Source organism: Amblyomma maculatum, chromosome 1 (assembly GCF_055883805.1).
Source record: "Amblyomma maculatum isolate TAMU_Amacu chromosome 1, ASM5588380v1, whole genome shotgun sequence".
In the NCBI taxonomy this organism is placed as follows: Eukaryota; Metazoa; Arthropoda; class Arachnida; order Ixodida; family Ixodidae; genus Amblyomma; species Amblyomma maculatum.
The window spans coordinates 264,537,396-264,564,975 of NC_139344.1; the positions used below are offsets into that span (position 1 = coordinate 264,537,396).

Sequence of the window (27,580 nt, forward strand, 5' to 3'; positions counted from 1 at the left end):
GTGCCCCGTATGCAAGTCTAGAAATAGAGAAGCTGACATCCATCACCTGTTGTGGCCATATCCAGGGTTGAAGCCAACGCGGATCCGGCACCTGATGGCAGCTGGACTTTCCCCCCCATAATCCGCAGTCATATGCTGTTTGAACACTGGGACCTCATCATCGTTCACTCCTCGATTTCATTGCATCAGCCAACTTTTTTTTTTTTTCATTTATTTGACCACACCCTTCATCCATCATAACATTCCTTTTATGCTCTGAGGCAATGAACTTCGCAAAAAAAGAAAAAAAAAAGTCGCCTACTTATTTTACGAGGGAATTGAAAGTGAAAATGAAAGTTTATCGGATTGAACATATTTACAAAATGCATAAAAATACAGACGAGGGTCCCATAGTCATAAGACTGCACCGGGACCCTCGATAGATCACTACAACAAAATAAATAATAACAGAAAAGTTAGCGAAAGGTTATAACATACAAAACATGGCAAATCGGTATTTTTACACAAAAATAAAGGCACTAACACAGGAATTAGGCGAATCAGTAGTTTTATACAAAAGCAAAGGCACTGACTCAGGTATCAGACGTAAAAAATATAAAACATTAGCAATTCAACACATATTCCTTCCAGTTATTTTTAAATGCAGGCAAGGACATATAAGTTTTCAGTGTTAAAGGCAATGAGTTCCAAAATGAAATGGCTGCAAAAGATGTCGTCATTTTTCCATAATTAGTACGAACTTTCGAGAGCAGTAAATTGTTATTCGCTGCAAATCTTGTAGAGTTATAGTTCGAAAGTAGTAACGGATTAACAAACTGGAAATGCAAGCTGGCATTCAATAGCTTAAAGAACGCGATTACAAGGTGATACTGAAAGAGCTGGTGGACTGATAAGATATGATGTTCATATAATAAGGGACGAGCGCTAGCGGAAAAAGTGCTGCAGGTGATAATGCGGATGGCCTGACTGAAGGTGATCCTTAGCAACTAATGCCAGGAAGTTTCCTTTGGTGAATTCAGTGACAGGTTGGAAGCGTCTCAGCACGTAAGCGCCTTCTAATGTTACATATTGAAGTCAGCAAAGAGCTTTCAACCTAACGCAGGTTTTGCTGCTAGCGACAAGATCCCCAGAATGCGTTGGAGAAACCTGTCAGTATGGCCATTCTCATTCTTTCAGTACCTGCTCATTGTCTCGTCCCAAAGGAAAATAAATGACATTTCGAGGCTGTGTGGAAGGAATTGGCTAGCACGTGAAAGAGAAGAAAAAGTACAACGATAAATACGTGCGCCTCATAATCTAAGCAAAAAGAAAAAAAAAACAAAAAAGAACAAAAACGCACATTTGTTTTTTTTTTTTTTTTTACGAATTCAGGGATTCTTATTCTTTTCAATTTTTCTGCCCACGGACTCTTTGTTGTTGCTTTTTTTTTTTTTTTCACTCCCTCTTCTTTATTTCTCGCCCTGCACTTTCAGAACGATTAACGGTAAGCGCGGTGACATTCGCTGTTGTTCTGCTAAGAAGCAACTATAGCAAAGAGGAGTTGAAATGAAATAGAAAAATTGGAAAACGATGGTTTAGCGTCCACCCATTTCCGCCCTGGCTGTTTATATCTGCTCCGTTATAAGAAACGTGCAGATAAATATTTTACAGGACCGTAAGAGCGAGGCAGTGTGTGCGGAGGGCGCAGGGATAGGAGCAACTTGGCGCAGTCGGAACAGTTCAGAAAGTCGCAATTCATTTTGCAACGCTAAAGGAAAACAGAAGTTATGTTTAAAAGCACCGGACTTACTGTGGCTTTCATGCGCTCCGAGCTCCGGGCTTTTCTCATGGAGAAAGGTTAAATACAAAAGGGCCGATGGGCTGCGGAGTATCCGACCGCCGGAGGGAAAAGCAGTCTCGGAAGCTTTGCCGTCGGCCCCATACGTAACTCTTGATCGTTGGTCATTCGGGCGCTGCTGTTGCCGGAGGATGCAAGGAAAAGAAAAACGTTGGCCAGACCTTACGCAGACTGCTCTTCTTGCGCTAGCTTTTTTCTCGCCGCTCCTAGCAAAGGACTCTGAGAGAGAAAAGGAAGTGGGAACGGGGCGAGCTAGATGGAAGGAAGGGACAGGGAGCATAGCTTGTGCTTTGGCTCGCATTCTCTGCCGCAGAGCCAACAGCCTCTCTTGACTGCCCTGTGTCTTTGCTTGTTGCCTCGTAGACGCGTGCGGGCTGGCAGCTGCGCTAGCCGCAAGCGCCAGCCGTTGGCCGAGGAAGAGCATCAGGCGCGAGGGAGGCAGATCAGTCCTGCTGTTCCTCTCTTCTTCCTGGTTTGGCGAAGCTGCGCGGCCGTTCGCTGGAAACGAGTATCGACAGGGCGAGTCTCGTGGTGTTAGTGGCGCCGGTAGGGAACACGGACGGGTTCACTTGGAAGGTTCGGAAGAGCTTGCGTTTACTTTGTTTTCTTCGAGAAAGGAGAAGGCCGAGTACGTGCATGTTGTGCACATTTGTGAGATTCAGTCATTAGGGGAAAGCGCGCGCGCCAAATGGTTTCTCTGTGCTTAGTTTTTTGTTATTTGGCGTTCCTTCACCCAGTGTTCTTTCCCTTGTAGGGCTTTTTTTTTTTTTTTTTTCAGTCACTTCCGTGTTGGTAACGGGATAATTCCTGTAGGCGGGTCGTGGCTATACTTCCTTGTGGCACCTGGCGGTGTGACTCGTTCAGGTGTTCTCTGCTTATGTTTAGCAGTGGACTGTATGCTTTAAGAACGAAAGAAAATGTAGCATCACTGTGATCGTTTCCTCCGAAGGCTTCATGAACAGCATCTATTAGAAGAATTTAGCTAATACTGGTCTGACCCACAAACTTGGAGGATGCGTTGGTATATAGGGCTTAAAGTCTCGTAGAGGCCGTAACGGAGTGCTCCGGAATTATTTCAACCGCCTAGTGTCATTTCGTGCGCTGACAGCACATACACGGCCACCTTTGCATTTGGCATCCATCGCAATGCTGCCGGCGTGGCGGGTACCCTTTCATGGTGTGAGGGTATCGAGTCCTCTCAGCACGCCAGCTTTTGGTGCGACTTGAGAGAAACTTACGTCAGAGTTTACACGATACATCGGCACCATTTTTTATTAGAACTGCACGTTCTGCGTCCGGTAGGCTATTTCGCGCATACACATTTCTCTCCATTGCGCTTCTAGGTCCACCGGGTACTTTGTGACTCCAAGCAACCTTTCAAGCAGGATATCGGGCCGTATTTAAGGCGTTTCCAAAGGCGACCGAAGATCATTCCGCGGCTGTGAAAGGGAGCGTGAGGGTCTGCTTCGCACGCAGTCCTTTGCTTGCAACAGTGGTGACGAAGCGCTGATGAGTACTAATATGAGGAGCTCCAACCAGCCTTTATACACATAACCTATAGTGTATTAATGTACCTGAAGTTATGAAGCAGTGAACACAGCATCAAAATTAATTGAACACGCCCAATTTTACTCGTGTATTTGCGCCCCGCAAGACTTAAGTTTGAGAACGCTCTTCGGTCACAGCTACTGCTTCAAAGGCTACTGTAACGAAATTTTCCGTAAAAGAAACGTTTTCTGGTCGTACGTCAAAAAAGAGTACTAAAAACAAAATATGGCGTTTATGACTAAAAGGATCGTTTCAGGAATCACTTGCAAAAAATGGTTTTTCGAACCAAAACCGGGTAAGAACGGGAACTGGCGTAGAAAGAGGTGCAGTTAGAACTTATGGCGCTTTAGTTGAGGCATTCTGGCGGCTTTCTGCTCTTCCTAAAAATCTCTGCGAGTGGACACGTGTTGTAATCGCGTATTTTGACAGAGGGACGCGAACGCCGATGTAATGGGGCATAGTGCAGCGCTAATTCATCCTAGAATGAACCCTTTGCACGGTGAGTACGGCTTCAACAAGGGCTATGAGCGAGATCAGTGTAGGAAATTCTGGGAGGCAGAACAAGCTTTCACTACGACAGTTGATGACAATGGGCCTCATGTCGTTTGTCAACTGCAATCTCTCTTAGGGCGATTCAGTGGTGGGCTGTTCTCATAACTGTAATCTTCCCAATGTCGTATATGAGGACTTCGTCACCAATGATAAATTTATTAAAATTCAATATAATTAGCTTTTGGCGAGCAAACATGATTTCTGTTTAATCTTGCTTCAAACAAAAAAAAATTGAATCTTTCAGCAAAGAACTCGCCCTTTTTCTTTAAATGACAAGAATTTTTACGGTCCATAAACTTATTTTTTGCGAAGTGTAATATCCCAGGCGCTGCATTCTTTCGATTGGCGGCACACTGACCATAATAATTACTTTTTCAGAAGGTAAAGGAAGCAACTATTTCCTTTATTGCTATCCATATTTCACTCAATGCATTCGGAAGGTCATAGGTTATCAGATTGTTTCTTTGTATCTGTTATCAAGTCATCATCTGTTATGTTATGTTTTCTGTGTTGTGTGCTGCAAGGCAATAAATGGTTACTTCCACACATGCGGAAATCTTTTCTGGTGTGTCCTTTCAGACAGTACAGACTTAGCAGAAATTTCTGCGCATTCGACAGTGACCGTCTAGGGCAGTTACGTTTTTTTCAATCGCCTGCTCGTCAGACCGAAGCGCGCGAATTTCGTTAAGAATATCCGACTTTGGCCAGCACCAAGACGACATTTCCGCAAAAGCCTCCAACATTTTGAGATCCTGCTCTGCTAAAGTGAGCCCAGCATTTCCCCATTATCACCAGATTCTAGTAAAAGCGTTTTGACGTCAGGAAAGCCTTGAAAACAATACCTAAACAAGTAGTGAGCAAATTACACACACGTAGAGACAGATCTGACGCCGTTTTTTTTTTTATTTATTTATTTAACGATCTGCTCTAAGCGCTTGGCTGCCTTGCGGTGCGAGATCAGGAAGTGGCTGGCAGCTTGATTTTCGTTCTTCCAGGGTTGCCATCGGGGTACGCGGTTGACAGATGATATCGTTAATCAGTTCAATAGCTGTTGCCAAAAGCAGGCTTCGACAAAATCCGGACGGGCGCAATAGGCGTAGATTGGAGCGAAAAGGGAACATGCAGGGTTTGACGAGGCAGTCCGGAAATGCAATATACCCATAAGTGACTGGCACTCATGACGGCGCCAAATGTATAAAGGCGGATAACTGTGGCCAATTTTTTGGAAGGCTATAGATATCGAAGGTAGTCACGTCATTTTCGTGTGCCTTTGGTATGAACCAATGCGGACACCTCTGAAATTTTTGTTTGGACCTGCGTAGCCCTCCCCCCTCCCTAGAAGTGCTCCGTCACGGAGCAGCACCCGCGCTCAGCTTGCAGATGGCCCACTGTCAGCTCGATATTATTCCGGCATTCGCAATAAAAATGGTGCGCAGTGACCCCGTTTTAGTAGCGTAGCCGCCGTGTAATATGATAGCAATGGCGTAAGCAGCGTTCCCGTGCATTGTCCGCCACCAGTTATTCTTGCGAGTGTCAGACTGTCGGGAAGGAGACGCTTTGACAGCGGGGTTCGCTCGCGGAAAGCTCATGGGGACAAGTCTGCACGCGCACCGTGGAGGGCTGTGTCTGGAAGCCGGCGGGTGGCACGGCTGTTCATTTAGTGGCCCGTTGCGACATCACGTCTGGGCGCTCTGCTGCCGCGAGTGCCCCAGCGCGCCCGGAGGACGCTGATTGATCGCGGGATCGCTCCGTCCCCGCCGCGTGCTCCGCGATAGCGCAGGAAAAATATTCGGCGCGTGCCACCAGCAAGTTGCTGCTCTGCTCACATATCCTCCGTTGTTTGTTTCAAGCCTTTTGTTTTTTCTTCAACCGGCTTTGGAGCGTTAAATGTCAAGTGCCTCGCTTTTGGGCCGTCGTTTGTTCTTGTCACAATCAGCGAGGAAGCTACTTTCCTGCTCACCGAGTAGAGGCTGGGGCTTGTTCACTTCATTTTGTCTTTTGAGACATAGCACTATTGTCACGTAGTGGTGGCAATGCCGTAAGCAACAAATTAACAGACTGGCATAGCACTGAAATAACCTTTTTTATTGAACTGATTTGCACCCGCCAGGAACTGAGCAACTCGGAGGCGGCAATAGCAGCAAACGTGCTCGCTGCTTGGCGACCAACAAAATGGCTGCTTCTCCCACAGCGCTCAGAATAAAGTCGGCAAATAAAAATATCGCCATAAAGCCGCCAAAGGCGAATAAAACAATGAGGAAGCAGTCGCGTGCTGCTGGTATCCTCCGAGATAAATCCTAGCGCATCTTGTTTCACAAATAATGTGATAAAGCCGCGTCCAATGTGCACGATGAGAGTGAACGAACAGATAGCACAAAATCTTCGCGGTATTACCTAGATCGTTTTTCCCTCTACAAACAAAGTGACAAGAACGCACGCCGGCGGCTGTTGGCGGCAACAAATAAGCACAACTATAGTTCATTGCATATTACTCCTCATTCAAAAAGGTAGCCTCGATGCTTCCAAGATAAACATGAGAAGGGCAATAACAGAGAAGGGTAAGTATAACAGGAGTTTAAATATCAAGGGGCCTTTAGCGCGTGTAATAGGGCTTAAGGCGCACTTTCGATGCTAACGAAGAGCACTGGCTGCAGCTTTAAAATAGAGGGCGCATTTTGTCTTTTCTGCTCCGGGGTAGTGCTGTGTTGATTGTCGAATGTGTGCTGATGGCCTCGGTCAGGTGCATCCTCGGCGGGTTGGTCGAAGAGAACGAATACACGTCTTGGACGTCTGCTACAATGTCGAGAAATGCAATCGCCGTGCCATTTTTGAGATGCCGGTATTCTTCGGCGAAGTTCGCCAACAGCACCTGAGCTTATCTATATTAGAAATTGGCTATGCCCAGTCCGCGATCCAAGAGCAACTGGGTGTGGACGCCTTCATCGCTTTCTATGTCTCCGGTACCCACGCAGACATTGACGCCTGATCGCGGTTCAAGGACATTTAGAGCGACCTGATGCGTCGAAGTTGTCATAGCAGGTATGTCTTTATACGTTGATAAATTGATAATCCTTGATCTAAGGTCGATAATCGATCTATCTTCACTGAAGAAGTCGATACCCAATATCACGTCGCGGGAGCACCGCTACAGAACCACAGAGCTGGCAGGATCATCGTCATCATCATCATCATCCGCCTGACTATACCACTGCAGGACGAAGGCCTCTTCCTATATTCCTCCAATTAACCCGGTTCTGTGCTAGCTGCATCCACTTGACCCCTGTGAAATTCTTGACCTCATCTACCCACCTAACTTTCTGCCGCCCCCTGCTACGCTTTCCTTCTCTTGGAATCTAGTTTGTTACCCTAAGCTGGCGGGATAATTATGTCCATTCACTGTTACCCTGACCGTGCATAGCCCCGACGGCGGGACCAAACCTTCGGGAGGCAGTGTTCCAAGGATCAATCTTAGAGGAAATGCTTCGGGAGGTGATGTTGCTGTTGACTTGGAATATACCTAGCATTCCCACCAATGCTTACGTTGATACAGCGGCCTACCTCTGTCCTCAGTTGAAATGTTGTGCTTGTGCCGCCTTGTCCGCATTTGTGAACGTCTTTTTGAAGCGGAAGCTTCGCTAGGGCACCCAACTCGAGCCTTCAGCGTCAGTGCCTGAAGGAGCGCCAACTTGGGCCTCTCCTTTCATGTAGAAGAGTGACATTAGAATCAGCCTGCCATGACATTTCAATTCACGTTAGTCTTATGCCACGCAGGCACGTTCATAACAGGCATGAAAGTATAGGTTCTGCACATAACGCCGGTGAACTTTGATGCCTTCAACGGAACGCTGGTTGTGTTCGATGCAACGCTCGGTCGCCCGCAGCCAAAGCTTCCGCTCCACATTCGTTTCAGCAGCGTTGAACCCTTCTTATTTTTTGAGCAACCGATCTCCATCGTTATGAGCTAGCTTGCCCAACAACACATCGTGCTGAATAGTCTTTGGGGAGAAGAATTATTACACCACTAATTTTCATTAAAAAATAAAAACACCGCAATAAAGATATAAACATCCCCTTGCCATTTCATTTGGATTTTTCACGTACAAGCCATACGCCTTAATCACTGTCGCAGCAAACGTTCGTCACTAGCCACAATGCTTGGCTCAGAGGTTTTGCTCGGTGAATTTTCCGCCGGCTATGATTTGATGCATGCTGCTACTATGCGCTTTTCCGTGAAATAGTTAATTGAAAACTTAAGTGTCGGTGTATTTGTCTTCTGGTTTGGTTTGGTTAGTAGGGTTTAACGTCCCAAAACGACTCAGGCTATGAGAGACACCGTAGTGGAGGACTCCGGAAATTTCGACCACCTGGGGTTCCTTAACGTGCACTGGCATCGTAAAGCACACGGGCGCCTTGCTTTTCGCCTCCATCGAAAAGCTGCCGCCGAGGCCGGAATTCGATCCCGCATCCTTGGGAACAGTAGTCGACCGCCGTAACCACTGCACCACTGTCATTGACATTCGCTTGGGGGAGCGGAGGGGGGGGGGGGAGGGGGGATTTAAGGGTGCCTTCTCAGGTGAGGGTTCCTAAGCAAATAATATGAAGCAGACATTAGAAAAGGTGTCCTTTTCCTGTACCCCGCCGGGGTGGCGCAGTGGTTACGGCGCTCGACTGCTGTTCCCAAGGATGCGGGATCGAATCCCGGCCTCGGCGGTCGCTTTTCGATGGAGGCGAAAAGCAAGGCGCCCGTGTACTGTGCGATGTCAGTGCACGTTAAAGAACCCCAGGTGGTCGAAATTTCCGGAGTCCTCCTCTACGGCGTCTCTCATAGCCTGAGTCGCTTTGGGACGTTAAACCCCACAAACCAACCAACCAACCTTTTCCTGTACCCTCTGTGCATTTTTGGAACTTTTGCCCTTCCTTACTGGCGTGCATCGATTATCGATTGGCTTCGTCTCGCTATTTAAAGACGCTTTTTTTTCGAGGGGAGGAGGTGGTGGAAGGGGTGGGGCATATGCATCTTTTTATCGTAGCTCTCGAAAAAAGCACCACACTTTTTGCATCTGCCTAGTACAGATAAGAACAGACAAAACGTTACCTTAACGGCGGTTCGAAATTTACTGATGAATCTGGCTGTTATTCCAGGTGGTAAGGGTGAAACGTGAGGCTTTTATGAGACGCGCGCAAACACATGTGCGCAAGCAGAGCGCGGCAAAGGCTTTTTTCCGATTCCGATCAAGAGTGCTGTCGCTAAGGGATGACTGCACGGCACCACCCACGATGCATCTGTCAGGCCGATATGTCTCGTTTAGGCTCGAGCGTTTCAGCGCAATCCTAATATATTTTTGATCGAAAAAGCGACGCACATGAAAGGACCATGTTCAGTGTCCTCGGTAAAGTCGTTTACAGACACGGCTCCCACGATTCCTTTTATCAACACTGTTACGAACAGTTAACTTTAATTGCTTCTTTTTGTCCCCATAGCATTGAGCAGAAAATCGAGTTTTGTCACCATGCCGTGATTTCAGTGACTGTTTACTTTTTGTGTGTGTGTGTACCGCGCTAAATCACAGTTATATTTCACTGTTAAATTCTACTGACGTGTTATCTGCTACTGTCGCCTACCAATGAGAATGATATTTCAGTTGATCAATCCCCCCCTCCTGAATATTGCAGGATTAAATGTGACATGTACTCCACCCATTATAACCTCGCGATATTTTGTTTTGTGCCCTGATAGTGACAACAGTCTCTTTAGTGATATATCTTGTTTTCTTTGTGCAACATATTAAGATGCATGACCTAAGCGCAACACGTGTCATTCGGTCTATATACCTTGCACCGCCATTACATCACGCGTGTGAAATCTTGTTTTTGATATTTTGGTGTTTATTTGTTGACAGTGGCTGGTCACGTGTTTCGATTGTGCATGCATATAAGAAATGGGAACCGACAGCTTCTTTCTACATTCCTTGACAAAGGCCGGACCCCGGCCGAAACGTCGGATTAAAGTGTTGTTTTTTCATCGTGTGTCACCTACTTCAAGTTTATGACCTACCGGACCCATTCGAGATTCAACCCCCTCCCTATATATATATATATATATATATATATATATATATATATATATATATATATATAGGTCGTCTTAGGAACATATTCGTAGAACCACCCAGGGCAGTTTACAGAAGATCGAGAAACCTACGAGATATACTAACATCATTGAAAACAGATTCCCCGGAACCCATAGGCTGCCATCCTTGTAATAAGAACAGGTGTAAAGTGTGTCCCCACATGACCACATCACAGAGCGTCCATAGCACTGGGTCAAAGTTTCGTTTTAACATTCACGGCGACTTCACCTGCGATACTTCAAACATTATTTACCTACTGCAATGCACCGTATGTAACCAACAATATGTAGGACAAACTGAAACCCCGTTTAGATTGCGCTCACAGAGCCCATGTTCAATCACTTTCACACCTGCCTCTATCAAAGCATGTTCAACTACCCGGTCATTCATTTGACCAGATTTCAGCCACTATTCTCGAATCCGGTTTTAAAAGCAATCATGAGCGCGAAATTAGAGAGTCGTTTCTTATCTATAAATTCAAAGCAGTGTCGTCAGGTTTAAATGAAAGCACAGGAAAATTATAAGTTCGATCCCTGCACCTTGAACGCCCAAATATGTTCCCATGTCAATGTCGTGTTAGTGCCGCATCTCGTTCATTGTCTTCGCATGTCTACAGCGCTTGCGTGTCTTTCTTTTTGTTTGTGTGCTTGGGTGGAGCATATCGTTCTCTTTTAGGATTTAGTGATGATATTGCGTGCTAATCTTTATGCTGTTAATTGAGGCGCGTTTTCTTTATTGTATAATTTCTCGCTTCTTTAATTTTCCTGTCTAGCAATAATTGTACATGGTTATCATTGAACTGATGCTATGCCTACTGAATATCTCGCACATGTATGTTTCTAGGTATGTATATTTATCTGCTGCCGCCGCATTTATGACAGACAATACTCCAAAACGCTATCACCTCCTACAGTGACCCACATATCGCCCTGTTGTCACTTGCCCGATGCATCTATACTTTTCCGTGCGGTTTGTACAAATATTTTGTAATATCTTTGTACAAATACTGTAACTTCCATTTCAGTGCCGACATTCTGACGAAGGCTGTTCCACAGCCGAAACGTCAATAAATTGTTTCAAACGTTGGTCTTCATTTTTCACTACTATTGACCGTGGCCAAGATTTCATTTTGGTATATATATATATATATATATATATATATATATATATATATATATATATATATATATATATATATATATATAAAAAACATAAAGTACCATCCCCAACGCTTTCCTTGGCCTCGCCGACTGTTGGCTTCTTTCCTTCATGTATTATAACGAGCACCCTCATTTCCCCTTGATTGATCTGCTTGTAGCTTACGGGGGTCTCGGTTCTGGCAGTCTTGAAGCCATAGGTAGCGTAAGAGGGTTCTAGCACAGCTTTCGCCCTCGCTCTTGATCACGTTCTACGTGACGCTGGCGGTAACAAAGGACGTCCCACGTCCGCCGCTATGGCTGAGGGTGGCGCTGGTGAACACTCTCAATGTTCGTATACAGACAACATAAATACCCAAGAAAGTAGCAGGGGGGACAGCGGCCGATGTAGCTCAGTTGGAAGAGCACCGGACGCGTTATTCGGAGGTCGTGGGTTCGGATCCCACCATCGGCACGTTGTTTTTTCTTCCACTTTGTGTCTAATTATCTTTCCCCTTAACAGATTACATTACTAATTTCTGTGATTATCCAAGTAAACATTAAAAAAAAAAAAAAAACATAAAGTACCATCCCCAACGCTTTCCTTGGCCTCGCCGACTGTTGGCTTCTTTCCTTCATATATATATATATATATATATATATATATATATATATATATATATATATATATATATATATATATATATTTCATGCCGTTGAAACGAAGTAGAAGTACACTTTCCTCGCTCTTTTTTTCCGATGGCGTGCCGTTCCGGAATTCCCATATCGTTAACTGAGCTTAGTGGCGTTCTCGCGTCTTTGTAGGCGAACTGCGTCTTGCACTTTGCTTCAGTAGAAGGTGGATGCCCCCTCATTTAGCGAGTGTCTGTTTCCTTCGTACTCCTGTCGCCTAACATTAACGTCTCCTCGGCACTCAGTTTGCTTTGTTTGCCTTTCCATATTGGTAAAAGTTATTATAAGCCTGTTTTTTCTCTTGAGAGTCTTCCGGGGGCCCGGAATCAGTGCAAATGTGAACTCTCAGATGTACGCCCCACTTTTACTTACTTTTTTTTTTCACGTCAATGGTTTTGCTCGTGTTGTTAAATTAGGTCACGAATATGCTTCACGGGCAGCACGTGGAAGTCTGAGTGGCATCACCCGCGCTGTCTTGTTGACATGAGGCACAGATCGGTCTTCTCTATACCGTGTCGGCTGGGACTCACTGCTGCAGATTCCAGTCCCCACGGACAGCGTGTGCGAGCTGACAGAGCTATGGAAGCGGCCTGACTCTCTTCTACGTCCTTTCTTTTATTTGTTGCGTCTGTGGGCTCATTCTTTCTTAATACACTCATCGTTCAATACGCTCACTCGACGAGTTGGGTCATTCAATCTGAGCAGTGAAATGTGACAACTTGTCATCTATTGGAATTGCTACTTGCGCCAGCTGATCGAAATAAATACACGGTCCTCCAGTGTGGTGTGTATTGGATAGTATACAGTGTAGCCCTGGCATATAAAAAGCGTATCGTTTCCCCATTAAACATTGGGAGTGCTTCCTTCGTAAAATGGCACGCCTCTTAGGAAATGATCTGAGGCCACAACTAAAAAGCTATTCGTGCATGTGCTCACGTGAGAGCACTCTTGCCGCTGGCCAGCGTCTTGCTTGTCGTCTTTCCGGATAAGGTGATTGGTTGGTGTACGACCACCAGTTCTTTTTTACGAACTGATCTCACACACGGACGGTTTGGAAGTTGAGCTCTGACGCGGTGTTCAGTTTCCATTTATTTCTATCTTCGTCTTCTGTCACTGGTAGCTCCGACCTGTGACGTGATAGTTGCGACCTAAAGCTGAACAAGAAGTGTCGTTCGGCAGTTCCTATAGGAAATGCGAGCCCCACCAGTTGAGCAGGGAAGCGTGCGAATGAATCGTGAAAACAGTCTCTAATAAATAGGGCACTGAACGTCTAAATTCCGGCCAAGATGGAAGCAAGAGGTAGCATATGGGCGCCAAATGCAGCCCACGTGAATGAACATCTCTCCACAGTGACTTGCGCTATCTGGTTTACTTCGTTTCTTTCGGGCCTGCGACACACAGCACCAGCTTGCGATGCGGATGGGGGCGCCGCTCCGTGTCGGCACTTCCCCGCGGGGCTCCTCGCCGGCGTCGCGCGCGCGGTGATGGATGACGCACGCGCGCGAAACGCGAGCCGGGATCCGGATGCTCTTCTAAGGCCGCTCTCGGCGGGAGACGTCGCTAGAAGCGTAACAGTTGTTCGCGGCGAACAAATAACGACCAGAAAGAGAGGCGCCAGAGATAACCGAGGCCAGTGAATAGACGCTGGAAGGAGGAAGAGGGCTCCGCCACTTCTGACAAATTGTATTCTCTTTTTTTAGCAATCGCGCTGAGTTCTAGCGCATCGCGACTGCCTTAGAGAGCTGATGCATGCAGTGATATTGCTTACTCTACCGGAAAAAAACATTGGGCTAGGTGATAGCGTCTTTGCCGGAACTGAGCGAATAGGGTCGAAGGGAATAGACTAGAAAGGAACAGCCGCATAAAACTAACAGATAAAGCGAACTTCAGTTTTCGATTGAAAAACAAATTGTCCCGTTGTTTAGCCGGCGCTGTTACGATGAATGTTCGTCATTCATGAGAGGCGTAGCTGCTCACGCCTGAACGGAGTTTTTCCACGTGAAGGTCGTATGGGTTTTAGGCCTGCTCAGCACGACTTATTTATCGGCACTTTTTCTCGTTCGTTCGCATTGCTTTTCTCCTTTGGAGCGCCCTTTCTCCTAGGTAGGCACTGCGCTACCTTCACGCTCCTTTTCATCGCTTCTTCACCGGAACGTAAGCTTCTCTGCTCAACAACTCGCTTTGCGCTTGCGCAGTAGGGCGTCTCTGGCGGCTCGGGCGACGTCCACTGCAAATGGGAAAAGCGCGCAGAGCGGACATTCGCTGCTGCTCCTGCAGAGCCCCTCCGTTGTAAACGGTTGCATGTTGCCAGGCCAACGATGTTTCTCTGTCAAAACGTGTCAGATAAAAAACGAGAGCACATAGGAGCGCATCTCGAAAGCAACCCAACGTTATAAATGTGTACTGTTTTTTTTTTTTTTTTTTTTTTTTTTTTTTTAATTTGAATCATTATACTTCAAACATTAAGCGCATATTTTCGGCACCAGACGGATACAATTGGCTGCTCGTCGCTCAAAGTGCGTTCTTAGCCAAGGAGCCGCTAAGAATGGTTCGAGAATTAGACGCCTCCCTTAAACGCCTCATTTAGTTGAGGAAGCATAAAGGGCTTTGTCGGGGAAGGTAAGGAAATAGCGTAAGCCAAGGAGCGTTCTGAAATTCGGTCCTACGAGTTTCGTAAAAAAGGTGATATGATGAGTAACTTCTACCTCAGCGGAGGCAACCTCGCGGAGATTGGATTTTGCTATAGCAATTACAAAAAGCGAATAGGGCATCATTGGTCCCCTCCCCCCATGTCTGGCTAATCCACGACTCGGCATTACATGCAAACACGAGTTTGTGCGCAGAAGGCGAAATGAAAGGTACTTTTCGCGCAGCAAGACAGACTTTTGCCCCATCCCTAATGACGGAGTCCGAGCGCCACGTTTACGCATATAATTAATAACATCCATTTATCAGTACTTCATCTGTAGCGAAACAACTCGCAGGTCGGTTGCACGAGCGTGTAACGCGAATGATCGATGGCTAGCTTAGGTACGCAAGAATTTTTTTAATGAATTATGTGGTGTCGCTTTATCTCCGTAGAGTCTTCGCGCGCTGCCTAGTTTGCCTCTCTAGTCTTCGCGGCTGGCACTCCCGGAATACATAAACATGCCGTGCTAGAGCCGCAGCGCCTTGGCGCACTGCCGAGGCCGGTGTTGCAGCAGGTGACCGGTGCTGCCGTCAAAGCCGCGAAAACGAGGGGAGAGCTAACAAGAACTAACGCCCTAGAGCTGCTTTTCGTTATGAGGAGGAGAAAAGCGCAGTAAATACGCACCCGGGCACTCGGTCACACCTACTGCAGTGTAGAAGCGAAGGAGTGCTTGAGGCGCAATTTTTGCCTCAGTTTGTGCTATGTCCTATGCAAATACAAACTAGATGCACTTTGATAAACACACTTTATGGTAGCAGAGGCTATGGTAGCAGAGGCGGGTCGCAAACCCTAGTGCGCTGTCCCATGGACAAATAATGTTACTTTATGATGAGGCGCTATTTCAGTTAGAACAGGATAGGAGGCCTCGTTTATTGGTTTCACACCTGTACATTCATCCTCAGGTGGTATAAGTAATCCTTTATGTTTATCGCTTAAAGAGGGTGTGTTGCTAGGTTAACTTGCTCTTGTTCGTCAAAGAACAGAAAAAACACTATTGAATCGCTGTGCATTGCAAGGACAAAGACCTACGCAACACCGCAGGAGTTGTCCGTCCCATTCTCGCTTGTGGGTTTCTTGTTGGCGCTTCTGTATTATTTCAGCATTATTACGGCTCAACTTGGCAACCAATATAGGCTCGTCATCCACTGGGTATTTCTTCGAATCACGCGAGCTTTTCCTGTAGTTTGATTTACTGCCACATGCATTCGATCTGCTTACTAATACCAGTCGTTGAAGGTATGCAGATTTCTCAAACGTCATGACAAGCGAACGAAAGAGAACTGCCCACCGTAACAGACGGCGGCGCAGACGACGGCGGCGTCCGCGAACGTGACTTGTGTGAGCAGACGGAAAATTTTGGTCGTCTGTGGCTACGCGCGATTTGTTTATCGGGCTGTGGGAGGACTGCCTTCAGCTTAAACGTTTGTATTAGTTGAGTGGCAGTATTTAAGATGGATTATGCGCGGCAACATGTCGGACAACACGACAAGCTGTCGCGATTGCGAGAAGCACTCAGCGGCAAAGAGCTTTTCATAAGCTTTTCACTTTAAGATACACAGATATCGAGGAATTAAAAAGACAAATTGACTTTGAAATGACGCGCATACCTTGTAACATTTTTTCTTCGAAACACTCGCCAACTTTAACCATCGTCTTCATTTATTGGTGCTCCCTAAAAGCGAAAAATTATTTTCGTAATCTTTGCTTGCATCTGTTTCTATGGGTCATACTCCTCACTGGTACCCCCTTACGTTTCGCGGTGTTTTAACGATATTCCGCGTCTGTAATGAGGTTTCAGGGTTTAACAATCTGTTCTACGATTTTTATGGTTACTCTGCACCGAAAGACAACATCATAGGCGCACTGTGAATTCAGAAAACTGTTCTGAAATTTTTTATGTTTTATGTATCCCTATGGGCGCTACGCCTTCTTTTCACTTCCAGTAGGCCCAGCGTGGCGACAGCAGCGCCACCGCATCTTGCTTACGTCGCTGATCGGTGTTGGTCCAAGGCGGATGTTGTATATCTACCTTGGTTGGTCTATATGCCTACAGAGCAGGCGCCGCATTCACACCCGAACATGTGGCAACTGGTGCGTAGTTTGGCGACAGCGCTCATCAAAAGGAGCAAGCGCATCGCCCAGTAAACGCACGTGCACTTCATCACCACTTCATCAGAGGCTAAGAATACATAATCGCTGCGCACGCCGCTTGCTTTGTCAAACACGACACTGAGCAATCACGAATCGATGTCGCCGACAATCCAGTGACTTCGCAAACCTCGTCGCGAGGTCGGCTCTTTTCGCAACAACCAGAAAAATCGAAAACGTGAGGACCAATTTTAAAGCGCGGATAAAATAAGCGCTACTTATCTGTGGGGATGGCTGTGAGGGACGCTAGTCTAGATCACATGTATCGCACTACGGCGAGCGGTGGGTCGATGAGATTTCATTTTTAAATTTTTAATTTCTTTTCTCCCCGAATGCTACGACGGGAAAGTAAAGGCAATGGAAATAAAGGTCCCTGTCCGTGCCAGTAAGCACAGCGCGCTTCGTTGTTGAACAAAACAAAAAACAAAAAAAATCTCCTAAGACGCATAAAAGCTTTTGCCTGCACTTCAATGGAGCTGCACGCGGGCGCTAATGTTGTATGCAAAATTCGCGTCATTCTTCCCCTTATGCTTGGCTAAATAAAAAGGTTGTAGCTCAAGAAACGTATTACTGGGAAACTGATGAAGCAGCAATAGAAGTTAAATATTTACATATAAAGAAGGACAAGCAAATGATAGAGCGAACAGAATTTTCTTATTAATGAGGCGAGAACTTAGATTTCGATGGGTAGGAGCTGAAGCTTTCTTTTATACTGGTTATTTATGCTGTAGTTGTAACCCGTTTTTTACTTATCTGAGCCACGCTGACGGCTGCAATGGCAGCAGAAGAACCAATATAGAACGCGCACTTCAAATGATATCCATTTATGCACGTTAAATAGACAAGTGGTTCCGTTTCTCTCGAGACGTGAAAAATATCCCTCTTTTTGTCATCACATTCTCATAAACAAATTCTATTCCCCTTTGTTTCTCTAGTGTCTTTTAATTTGTTGAGATCTGCTTTGTTATTATGTCTTTCATTAATTCATGGTGCAGTAGTCTACGATAGAACATACCCCTGTCGTGATCATGCACTGCAGAATATACAATTATAAACGCCTAATCAGTGTTGCAAGGTTCAGCAGCGTTTCCTCTGGGGCTATAGTTGCAAGGCTTGCTCAAATAATGCTTCCGGATATTTTTTGCCCCTGTGAGTACAGGGGTGGCGTGAACTCTCAAGCCGTCACTTTATCATCATCTGTGAACTCACGAGTTGGCCGGGTACTTTCGGTTTTTAACAACAAAAAAAAAAAGCGCTGATAAACATCCGCGTGTAAAAGAAAAAAATTACGAGGGACTTTAGCGACTAAAGTAGTGAAAGGCCAAAGCCTGAGTGCCGCATTATGCTAAGCAACTGGCACTAATTAATTAAGTAATTAATTAGCTATGTAAGTATTTCTTAGTAATTAAGTAGGTAAATAATTGCTCGCGTTAGAATTCATCATTTTAGTTAATTAACGAATGACTACATCTGTCATCAATTGATAACTATTTAAATCATTAATTAGTAATTGATCATTGATTGACATATGGCCATGTAAGGCACGCATCCCGCCTTGGCCAATCAGAACGCCGCAAAAGCGGGACCCATTTTGTCCACGACAGCATGAGCCATTACAGGCTTTCGCCTTAAAAATCGGAGGACACTAGGCTCCGCCTTTAAAGGTACGATGGCGCAGCGTTATTGGCTTCCGTCTGCGGCTCCCCTATCGGATCCTTATCCGCGTGCAAGCTATTTGATACTCGCTTTATTACTGACCCCTTAATTCGTGCCTCTGTCATCTCGCGAGTACTCGTTAGTATGCAGTCGTAATCTACAAAAATATGTAAAAGACCACCCTACATTGATACAAAACCCCGCTTTACTAAGCACTAATGGACGGGCCTGCGTGGCTTAGGAGCACGAATCGGCATCCAAGAGTCCCGATATACGTTCGATTCCCGTCTCGAAGCAGCTACCCGACTTGGCTGTCATGTTGTGCTGTCATGACGTCACACAACCCCACGACCAATCAGTGCACAACGCCGATGCCGACAAACTCTGAATTACATGGAGAACGGGGCAGCTAAATATATCGCGTTGAAACCTGATTGAAACTGAAAAAAGAAGAGGGTTCTTTGGCCGTGTTGAGGCGAGCCGACGGCCGTTTCCCAGCTATAAACATCCCTCCTTGATTATAGTTTCTTTTCAACGAACAAAAAAGCTGAGGAGGCACTCGAAATATAGTACCGCCGGTATTTTAAACCCTTGCCGACGGGAATATTGCAGCAGTACTTCGTTTCTTCTTCCAAAGAGCGAAGAGGGCACGACTAATTGCGCCTAAGCGTGATCAGCCGACTTCGATTTGTTTTATAGGGCTAAAGTCATTAATGGCTCATACCGTCGGCGTCGGGCCGTCCGGTCACACTATAGCTGTCAATCAAATGACGTCATGATGACGTCATTAGAAAAATAAGAAACCTTTCTCCACCGCGAACCGAACCACCATCCCACGGATCCCCAGCCGAGCTCTTTAACCAACTACGCCACGGCCGCGATCGCGAAAAGCATAACATACTTCTGCTTGTCTACCATGAAGATGATAGTAGCAATGACAACGACGCTGCAATGAGTGATAATGACAATGATGACAGTAGCGATTATAATGACGGTGCATTTAGCTGATAATGAGAACTGGATACACACTGTGCAGCAGCAACGCTCAGGCTTTCGCATTTCTGCAGTGTAGATTCAACAGTGCTCTCGAAATTTTATGTACGTTTTTGTCATTGACATAAATTTTACTGGTTAATGCTTCAAAGTGATTTTGTTGAAGTAGTCTATGATAAAGGAACTTTACATTCTGCCCAACCCATGGTCAAGAGGATTAGCCGTCTCGGTTAAGATTACTGGATCACGGCTTTCGCAAAAAAGGTGCTCCTGCGACGTTCAACTCTGACCACCATTTGTTAAGTAAAGCCTCATAGTTACCTATCAGCCTGTCACCGATGCTATTAAGTGCTCGCGCCAGACTTCGCATTTTCTTGAGAGACCTGATGCCGTGCAAAAGAGTAGCATAAAGAAGGCGCTTGGCATAAGTTAAAATATTTGCAAAAACTTCTGAGAATGGCCTTTAGGTATGAGACATCTGCCTCGAAGGTGCCTCAGTCGGAGCGTGGAATCGGACATCTGCAGAAAGAGATTTAAATGCACACGGACAAATGAGAGTGGCGGATGAGGACCCATCACTTTAACTCACAGCATTTTTTACAGCGTTCTACGAGGTATTCAGACAAGTTGCTTAAAAGCATCCGGGGAAACAACTATGCATTAACAATGTTTCACAGGTCATCCCCTACTCAGACACTCTAACTGTTTACTACTGTAAAACTGAAGTGCAAAAAAAAAAACAAATTACGCCTGAAGATGCTTCAGGCAGGGCTCAAAACTTGCCGCCAAACAACGCCAGTGCTGTCGTCATCGCACGTTGTTTTTGGAGGTATTCGAGGGTGGCTACCCCGCTTTGTCAGGAGAATTTTTTTTAACACGTCAAGTACTATTGATTAGTAAGCTTGTTCGAAGGTAGGTGCTGTCAACAGAGGCATGTAAACGCAATGGGGTGGACAAGGCTAGCGAGCCTACTATACGTCAACCAACCATGGAAAGCATGCCTACGAATAAGCTAAACAAAGCTGAAGCTTTGTTTCCGCCTCTGGATTTTTTGTTTTTTTGCCTATAATCAGCGCTTTCGGAGTTTGCACCGTACAACTACCCGAGAAACTGTGATTTCCCAAAAATAAACAAAAGCCGAAAAACATCCGCCGATTGTCTCCAGAAATAAGCTTCGGAAAGAACATGATCTACTTACTAGTTATTCTTAGAGCTGGTGCGGAAAAGCAGTCAGCTATGCAAATTAATGAAATAAATAATGTGCAGCTTAATCTTAACGCAGCTTCGTTCGCGCGAGCTTCAAATTGGATATAAGCGGGTAAAGAGCTGTGAAGTGCAAAGGTGTGCTTGTTTGGAACTCGTGTTTTGCTTCAAGGTTATCTCCTTCTTAACGTGCGTATGGACGTAAATTTACTTCACCCAAGTGTTCATTTCAACTGTATGGACTTCAAGCACGCCTTAAAATCTTTCATCAGTCGTCACAATTAAAGCTGCGCTGAATTACGATCTGTACCTCCTTGCTAAGTGGTTTCTGTGAGTGGATACTGAGACGTCTCTCATTGCGGTTGCGCAGAGGACCAGGCGGCCCCGTCGACGCCCATGCTGGACAGCGGCGAAGACGGCTACATCGTGGACACGTCGCTGCCGCCCTGCGCCGTCTACGACTCCGCACACCGGCTCGTCGGCATGTCCGTGGAGACATTTGTCCTGGACATGCTGAAGAGTGCCGAGGTGAGCGCTGCTACTGCACGCTAAGGGGCTTCCAGCTGGCTGATGCATGCACCACACGCTCTGAACGCACCCTCTTTAAAGCGTGACAGAAGTGTCTCGTTTTTCTTGTCGAAAGGAACTCTGAAGCAGTCTTAAGAAGTATTCAATGCTCCTGTGAGTCGTCGCATATGTGCCGCGCCATGGCACTGCCGGCACCATTGGTCGGTGTTTTCGCTCAAGTGCATGCGCCTCGTTGTTAAATAAAATAACAAAATGCCTTATGAGTCGTCCTTCCCCTGCAGCAGAGTGGCAGGAGGCAAGCCTAAGAAATAATTGGACAGCAGGATTGACGAGATGCGTTTTGGGTTTCCTTCAGCTTCCGGTTCAAGTCGCGTGGTCTACAAGCTATGTTTGCGATCTCAGTCAGGGGCATAGGCTTCCTACTTTTATCCGAAAAAAAATAGAGACAGAAAACCCCAGTTTTTTTTCCGTGCTGCCGTCTATTCACCAAGCCGTATCATTCATGCACTGAGGTCAGAGCCTTTCTTTTTCGGTTCCATTTCCATATTTTATGCATACAATGATTCAGACGAATGCCTTGACAATATCTGACATCTCGTGACACGCCAATTGTTTTTTTTTTTAATAAATGCATTGATCGTAAATGGCTAATGCAGATAAAATGATCTGATGTCTTGCTTCTGCTTGCTATGAGGAGCAAAAGCGTCTTCCATATAATGTGCGTTTACATGAGAGAGTTCGAATCTGGTGTAACGTTTTCATTTTGTGTTCAAGGGTAACCCGGTGAGTCAGAGAAGCAACATGTCACTTCACAAACAGGATAAAGCAGTGTTTCCCTTTTTGTGTCACGCGCTGCTTGCAGGCAAATCGAGCTGCCTAGAAATACACGGGCACATGCATAAGAAAAAACGAGGAGTCGGGAACCTTTGGACGCATGGCCTCCCACTATATGGGCAGCGCCATCACGAGGAGAACGCAATTCATGCCACCAACTCACAGCAGAAGTTGGTGCTGAATGCGGCCTCAAATATTTTAAAGGTGTTTTCATGGTACACAAGCGCAGTTACACACACACGCGCACACACGTACACTCACAAGCGCGCGCACACACACACACACACACACACACACACACACACACACACACACACACACACACACACACACACACACACACACACACACACACACACACACACACACACACGCGCGCGCGCGCGCACGCACGCACGCACGCACGCGCACACACACACAAACACACACACACAACACATTGTCGTCTGTGCATAGTATTTGCTATCCCCCCACTGTTATTCGTACAAATGCGTCTCTCATAGCCTGAGTCAATTTGGGACGTTAAACACCATAGACCAAACCAAACCTAATCATAAAAATTCCCAGCGAAAAAGGGCAGTTCGTTTCCACTTTATTTGTAATTAAACGTCGCCATAATGGCATATACGCGAACATTTCACTGAGAAACCATGTATCATAATACAGAAAACCGCGTATCATGTTACGGGTGCTGCCCCGAGGCAAATGGTTTTGACTAGAAAGCAAAAACGCCTGCATTTAGATTGCCGTCAGTTACGTTCGTTTATTGTTGCCCGATAAAATGCTGCTATGTAGCTTTGCAACACGGTGAAAAGTGAATAATGCCAGGAAACAGCACAGTCTCACGTTGTGTGCTCCCCTTTTTTCACATTATAACCGATGTCTGTCTTGCTGTGTTCCAAATAATCGTCTAGACAGTGTAATTTGATTGATTGGATTTGTGGGGTTTAACGTCCCAAAGCGACTTAGGCTATGAGGGACGTCGTAGTGGAAGGCTCCGGAAACTTCTACCACCTGGGGTTCTTTAATGTGCACTGACATCGCACAGCACACGGGCGCCTTGCTGTTCGCCGCCATCGAAAAGCGGCCGCCGAGGCCGGGATTCGATCCCGCGTCCTTGGGAACAGTAGTCGAGTGCCGTAACCACTGCACCACCCCGGCGGGGCCTAGGCAGTGTAATCTCACGTAGTTAAATGCCATGTTTACAAATATATGGGGCAATCACGGACGCTGAACGCGACCGGGGAAGTTCGTCTGCGCCGTCGTCTACTAAGAAGCACGGTTTGTATTCGTTCGCTTGTCATGCCGTTTGTGAATTATTTTTCGTGTTGACTAGGCTACCTTGATCGAACTAGTGTGCGGTTTAGCAAATGTATCTCGGATGTCAAGAGAAGTTTATTAAGTCAACTGCTGTTGGTATGTCCAGCTTCATAGCATACATTTGCTGTCACGTTGGAAAAACTGGTTTCAAAGCGAAGCGCACCTATGTTAACACGCTCTTCTTCAAAGCACGCGCTAACGATTAGCGACCGGCAACCCCTACTGTGCTAAGTAGTTGTCATTACCATGCGTATACCGTGAAACGCGTAAAATATTTCGGGGAGTTTTGTTTACATGTGTTTCTTTCAGGGTCGCTCTCCCACCACAGTGGAGTGCGACTACCGCCCACGTATCTCATTGGTTTAAAAGCACACGACCTTCCAAAAGACGTTTCATACTCTGACATCCTTATCCTGAATGTACTGTATTCGGCTTTTCTTCAGGGAACGACATCAGCTAGCAGCATTGTGAAACCAGAAGACTGCTTCTGAAGCGTTTGTTTACATGTGTTCCTATGGGGCGTAGTCCGAGCTTTTACCCGCAGCCAGTGTCTTGCTTACGCCACAGATCAGTTCTGGTTTGTACCAAATTCCGCAGGAAGGAAAAAAAAAGCATAATTTTTGTATTGTTCTCGACAACCGCGTTTCTGTGCATCTCTGTAACGGTAGATTTATCGGCATTAATCTGACTACTGATGGATAAATCGGGAAAGAACAGCGCGAAAGAAACGAGGACGAAGAAATATGTGAACACAAGACGAGCGCTGACTACCATCTGTTTGTTTTCTAAAATCAAGCGCGATAAATACCGTACACTAGATCACGAGGCAGGCCACATGAAAAGGCAAAGGCGATCACACATTTTAATTTAATATCGTCATTTCAAAGGGTCCAAAAGAAATGTATATATCGGCTCGTGTTCGCTCCAACAATAGAACGGATGACGAGCCGACGTACATTTGTTTTATATATCCTGCTTGGTTGGTTGGTTGGTTTGTGGGGTTTAACGTCCCAAAGCAACTCAGGCTATGAGAGACGCCGTAGTGGAGGACTCCGGAAATTTCGACCACCTGGGGTTCTTTAACGTGCACTGACATCGCACAGCACACGGGCGCCTTGCTTTTCGCCTCCATCGAAAAGTGGCCGCCGAGGCCGGGATTCGATCCCGCGTCCTTGGGAACAGTAGTCGAGCGCCGTAACCACTGCGCCACCCCGGCGGGGTTTATATCCTGCTTGATTTTAGAAAATAAACAGTTGGTAGTCAGCGTCCGTCCTGTGTTCACGTGTTTCTTCGTCCTCGCTTGTTTCGATCTGTTCTTTCACCATTTAGCCATGAACCGACAAATATCCCTGCACCCCAATTCTTGGCCGATCGCCCTGTGTGCGTATGTGCCATCAATTTAGAGGAGAACAACCTACTAGCCCAGGCAAAAGTCTTTGAGCAAGAAACTTGTCGCAACGTGTGCAATGCTGACTGCGCACAAGTATTACTGTCGGGCTGATTGGCGTTTTCTACCTTCGTGTTCCCACAATTCGGCACTTGTGCTCGGTTTTATAAGAATTTTGTCGTTTTCGTAAAACTGCAATATTTCTTTATAAGTTAAAGGCGCCAAAACAACACGCACACACACAAGAAAAGAAGAATGGGACAGTGCGCCTGTCCGTTCTTCTTTTCTTGTGTGTGCGAGTGTTGTTTTGGCGCCTTTAACTTATAATGAATAGACACCAATTAGCCCAACAAGAAGTTCTCTTATGCAATATTTCTGATGACTATGCAGCAAACTTCATAAAGCCCAAATTATGCTTGCTTTATTCGCCAAGAAGCCTTACAGACACCTTGAAGAGGGCATTTCAGATACACCTATGCGTCTAAAAGGAAAAACAAAAAACTACGAAGCAATAAATTTAATTTATTTTAGTCTTTGCCTCTACTTGTGTCACCTGCGAGATCCAACTCCTCACACAAGCCCCGAACCGTGCCTATACAGGCGCTAACCAGCTAGAAATGCTTGTCTCCTGCTTTGTGATGAAACAATTCTGTAGAAACACCGCGCGATGACTTAGCGGTGCGGTTTTATTTCGACGCCTCTTCGCACCCAGTGATCTCAGGGTCGCGGCCTTCAGCGGCTGGGCCGAGTCACGCAATGCAGAAACTGACCGCGCATTGCGCTGGCAACCACGTGTTACCCTCCTCCCGTCAAACTCTCTCACTCCGATGCCTGTTCAGCAGCGTGCCGCACTCTTCCCCGCTTGCATAGCGCAAAATAAATTCACTCACATGGCTGGCGTTAATGACCTGCTTAATAACGCGGCCACTATATAGCACGTGCGCGCCGGCGCCTTTGTGTGCGATTCTCCGTGCTTCGTGGTTATTATTTTCTCGCACGCGGGGAGAGCGGCAGTTAATCTTTGCCGTCGGCGGCGGAGACTGCGCGCACACCAAAAGTCGCGCCTGTCTCTCGCTGCCCGGCTCGGCGCTTGATTTTCCCCTCCTGCTTGCTGAGCGCTGTTTATTGTACTCGCGGCTCCCCGTCTTCTTCGCTGCCAGCGACGCACTGTGTACTGCCGCGAAGGAAACAAAAGCATTAATCAACCAGCAAACACACGCGTGCCACAATCATAGACAACGTGTGCACTGTCGGGTGCGCACGCACGCAAGTGAAGCCTCCCTAATGAGCGGCATCGCGGCGTGCCCGGAATATGAACCACCACTTGCGGCGATGGTCATCGCTTCTGTATGCGCAGTGTAAGCTTTACTTCGACTCTGAAGAGCTAATTTGACAGCTTAATTGTGGCACGACGACTTCATCAAAGTCTTTCCGGTGCCTCTCGCTGTGACAAACGGCGTTTTTACTCTGGTGACGGGGTTAGCGAGCTCTGTTTGTGAAGCCTTACAAATGGAAAAGAGAAATATTAATGCGAATGGCGGAACAAAACATTTATTTCGTTTTGTAGCAGCGCATATTATGTTCTCTCGAAGCAGAGAAAATCTGAAGCATATTTTCTCACCATTTATCGAAAAAAAAAAATAAAGAGAAAATCAAATCCATAGCGTATTTTCGTAACGTCGTACGTTACTCCACGATGACCGCAAATTACAAAGCGTAACCTGCCACATGCTACCACCTCATTGCACAAGACGTGTTCTACTTGCACGAGGTTAACGAACTGTGCATATTATCCGTTCGAATAGCCCTCATCATAGCGTTGCGAGATGTGCTATGATCCAAAAACAGCATAGTTGCCCGCATTTTCATTTTTGCTGTATGTCACCAACGCACAACACGTCAGGATTAAGTGCACTGAAGTTACACGCACATTGTAACAAATATCCATTTCTTCTTTTCAGACTCTCACCTGTGCAGTTGGGAAAAAGGCAGCACCACCACAACAGAAATCTTTCCTCGACTTCTGTCTTGGCCCAGTCAGTAAGTAAACGAACGCATGTGTCTGACACCGGACAGTAAGTAAAAGCATACGGATGGTTCGGAGTTCATCCCACGTTTGGTTATATACCGCTGCCTCCTACGATGGGCGATGTTCCCTCTGTAAATATTTTGGCGAGTTCTGTCTTTAGCCCATTCAGCGCGTCAGTTCAGTTCAGTCGTTCAGTCGCGTCCGACTCTTCGTGACCCTATGGACCATGTCACGCCACGCTCTCCAGTCTCTCACTATCTTCCTAACATCACATAACTTCATCTGCAGCGCCTCGAGGATGCCATCTAACCATCGCGTTCGCTGCCTACCCCTTCTCCGATGACCCTCAACCTTTCCCAACATCAAATCTTTCTCCAGCGACTCCTCTCTTCTCATCAGATGACCAAAGTAGCTGAGCTTTAACTTTAAAATTTGACCCTCCAATGAGCAGTCAGGTTTTATGGTCGACAATATCCACTGATTTGATCTTCTGGCAGTCCAAGGAACTCTCGAGAGTCTTCGCCAGCACCACAATTCAAACGCGTCAATTCTTCGGCGGTCAGCCTTTTTCACGAGTTCTGTCTTTAGCCTATTCAGCGCGTCAGCATCTCCTAAATGTAACGCGGAACTCCGACTGTTAAAATATGAACATCGTGCACTGCGGCCAGAAGGAATTAAAGTTTCCTTCGTAACTTTGCTTTCGAATTAAATTAATTTTTGGATGATGGAGGCAAGCGTTCAGAGCACATGGTCAACTCAGGTCCAGGCAATAAAAAAAAAAAAGCGTCTATCCGTGCGGATGATGATGCAGCAACGCTTATGTACTTAAAGTATGCTGCGTTAAGATATTAAAAAAACCTCGAGGCTAATAGGTAATCACAAAAGCTGCTGAGCCT

General features: G+C 46.2%; 1 protein-coding gene across 1 annotated transcript in view; it reads left to right on the forward strand.

The window, feature by feature from the left end:
- LOC146206435 (uncharacterized) overlaps nt 1–27,580 on the forward strand; it is a 422,112-nt gene that overhangs the window by 193,153 nt on the left and 201,379 nt on the right. The window contains exons 9-10 of the mRNA XM_084591099.1: nt 20,957–21,114; nt 26,617–26,695. Coding sequence (XP_084447225.1) covers nt 20,957–21,114; nt 26,617–26,695 — 237 coding nt within the window. The remainder of the gene's footprint in view (nt 1–20,956; nt 21,115–26,616; nt 26,696–27,580) is intronic.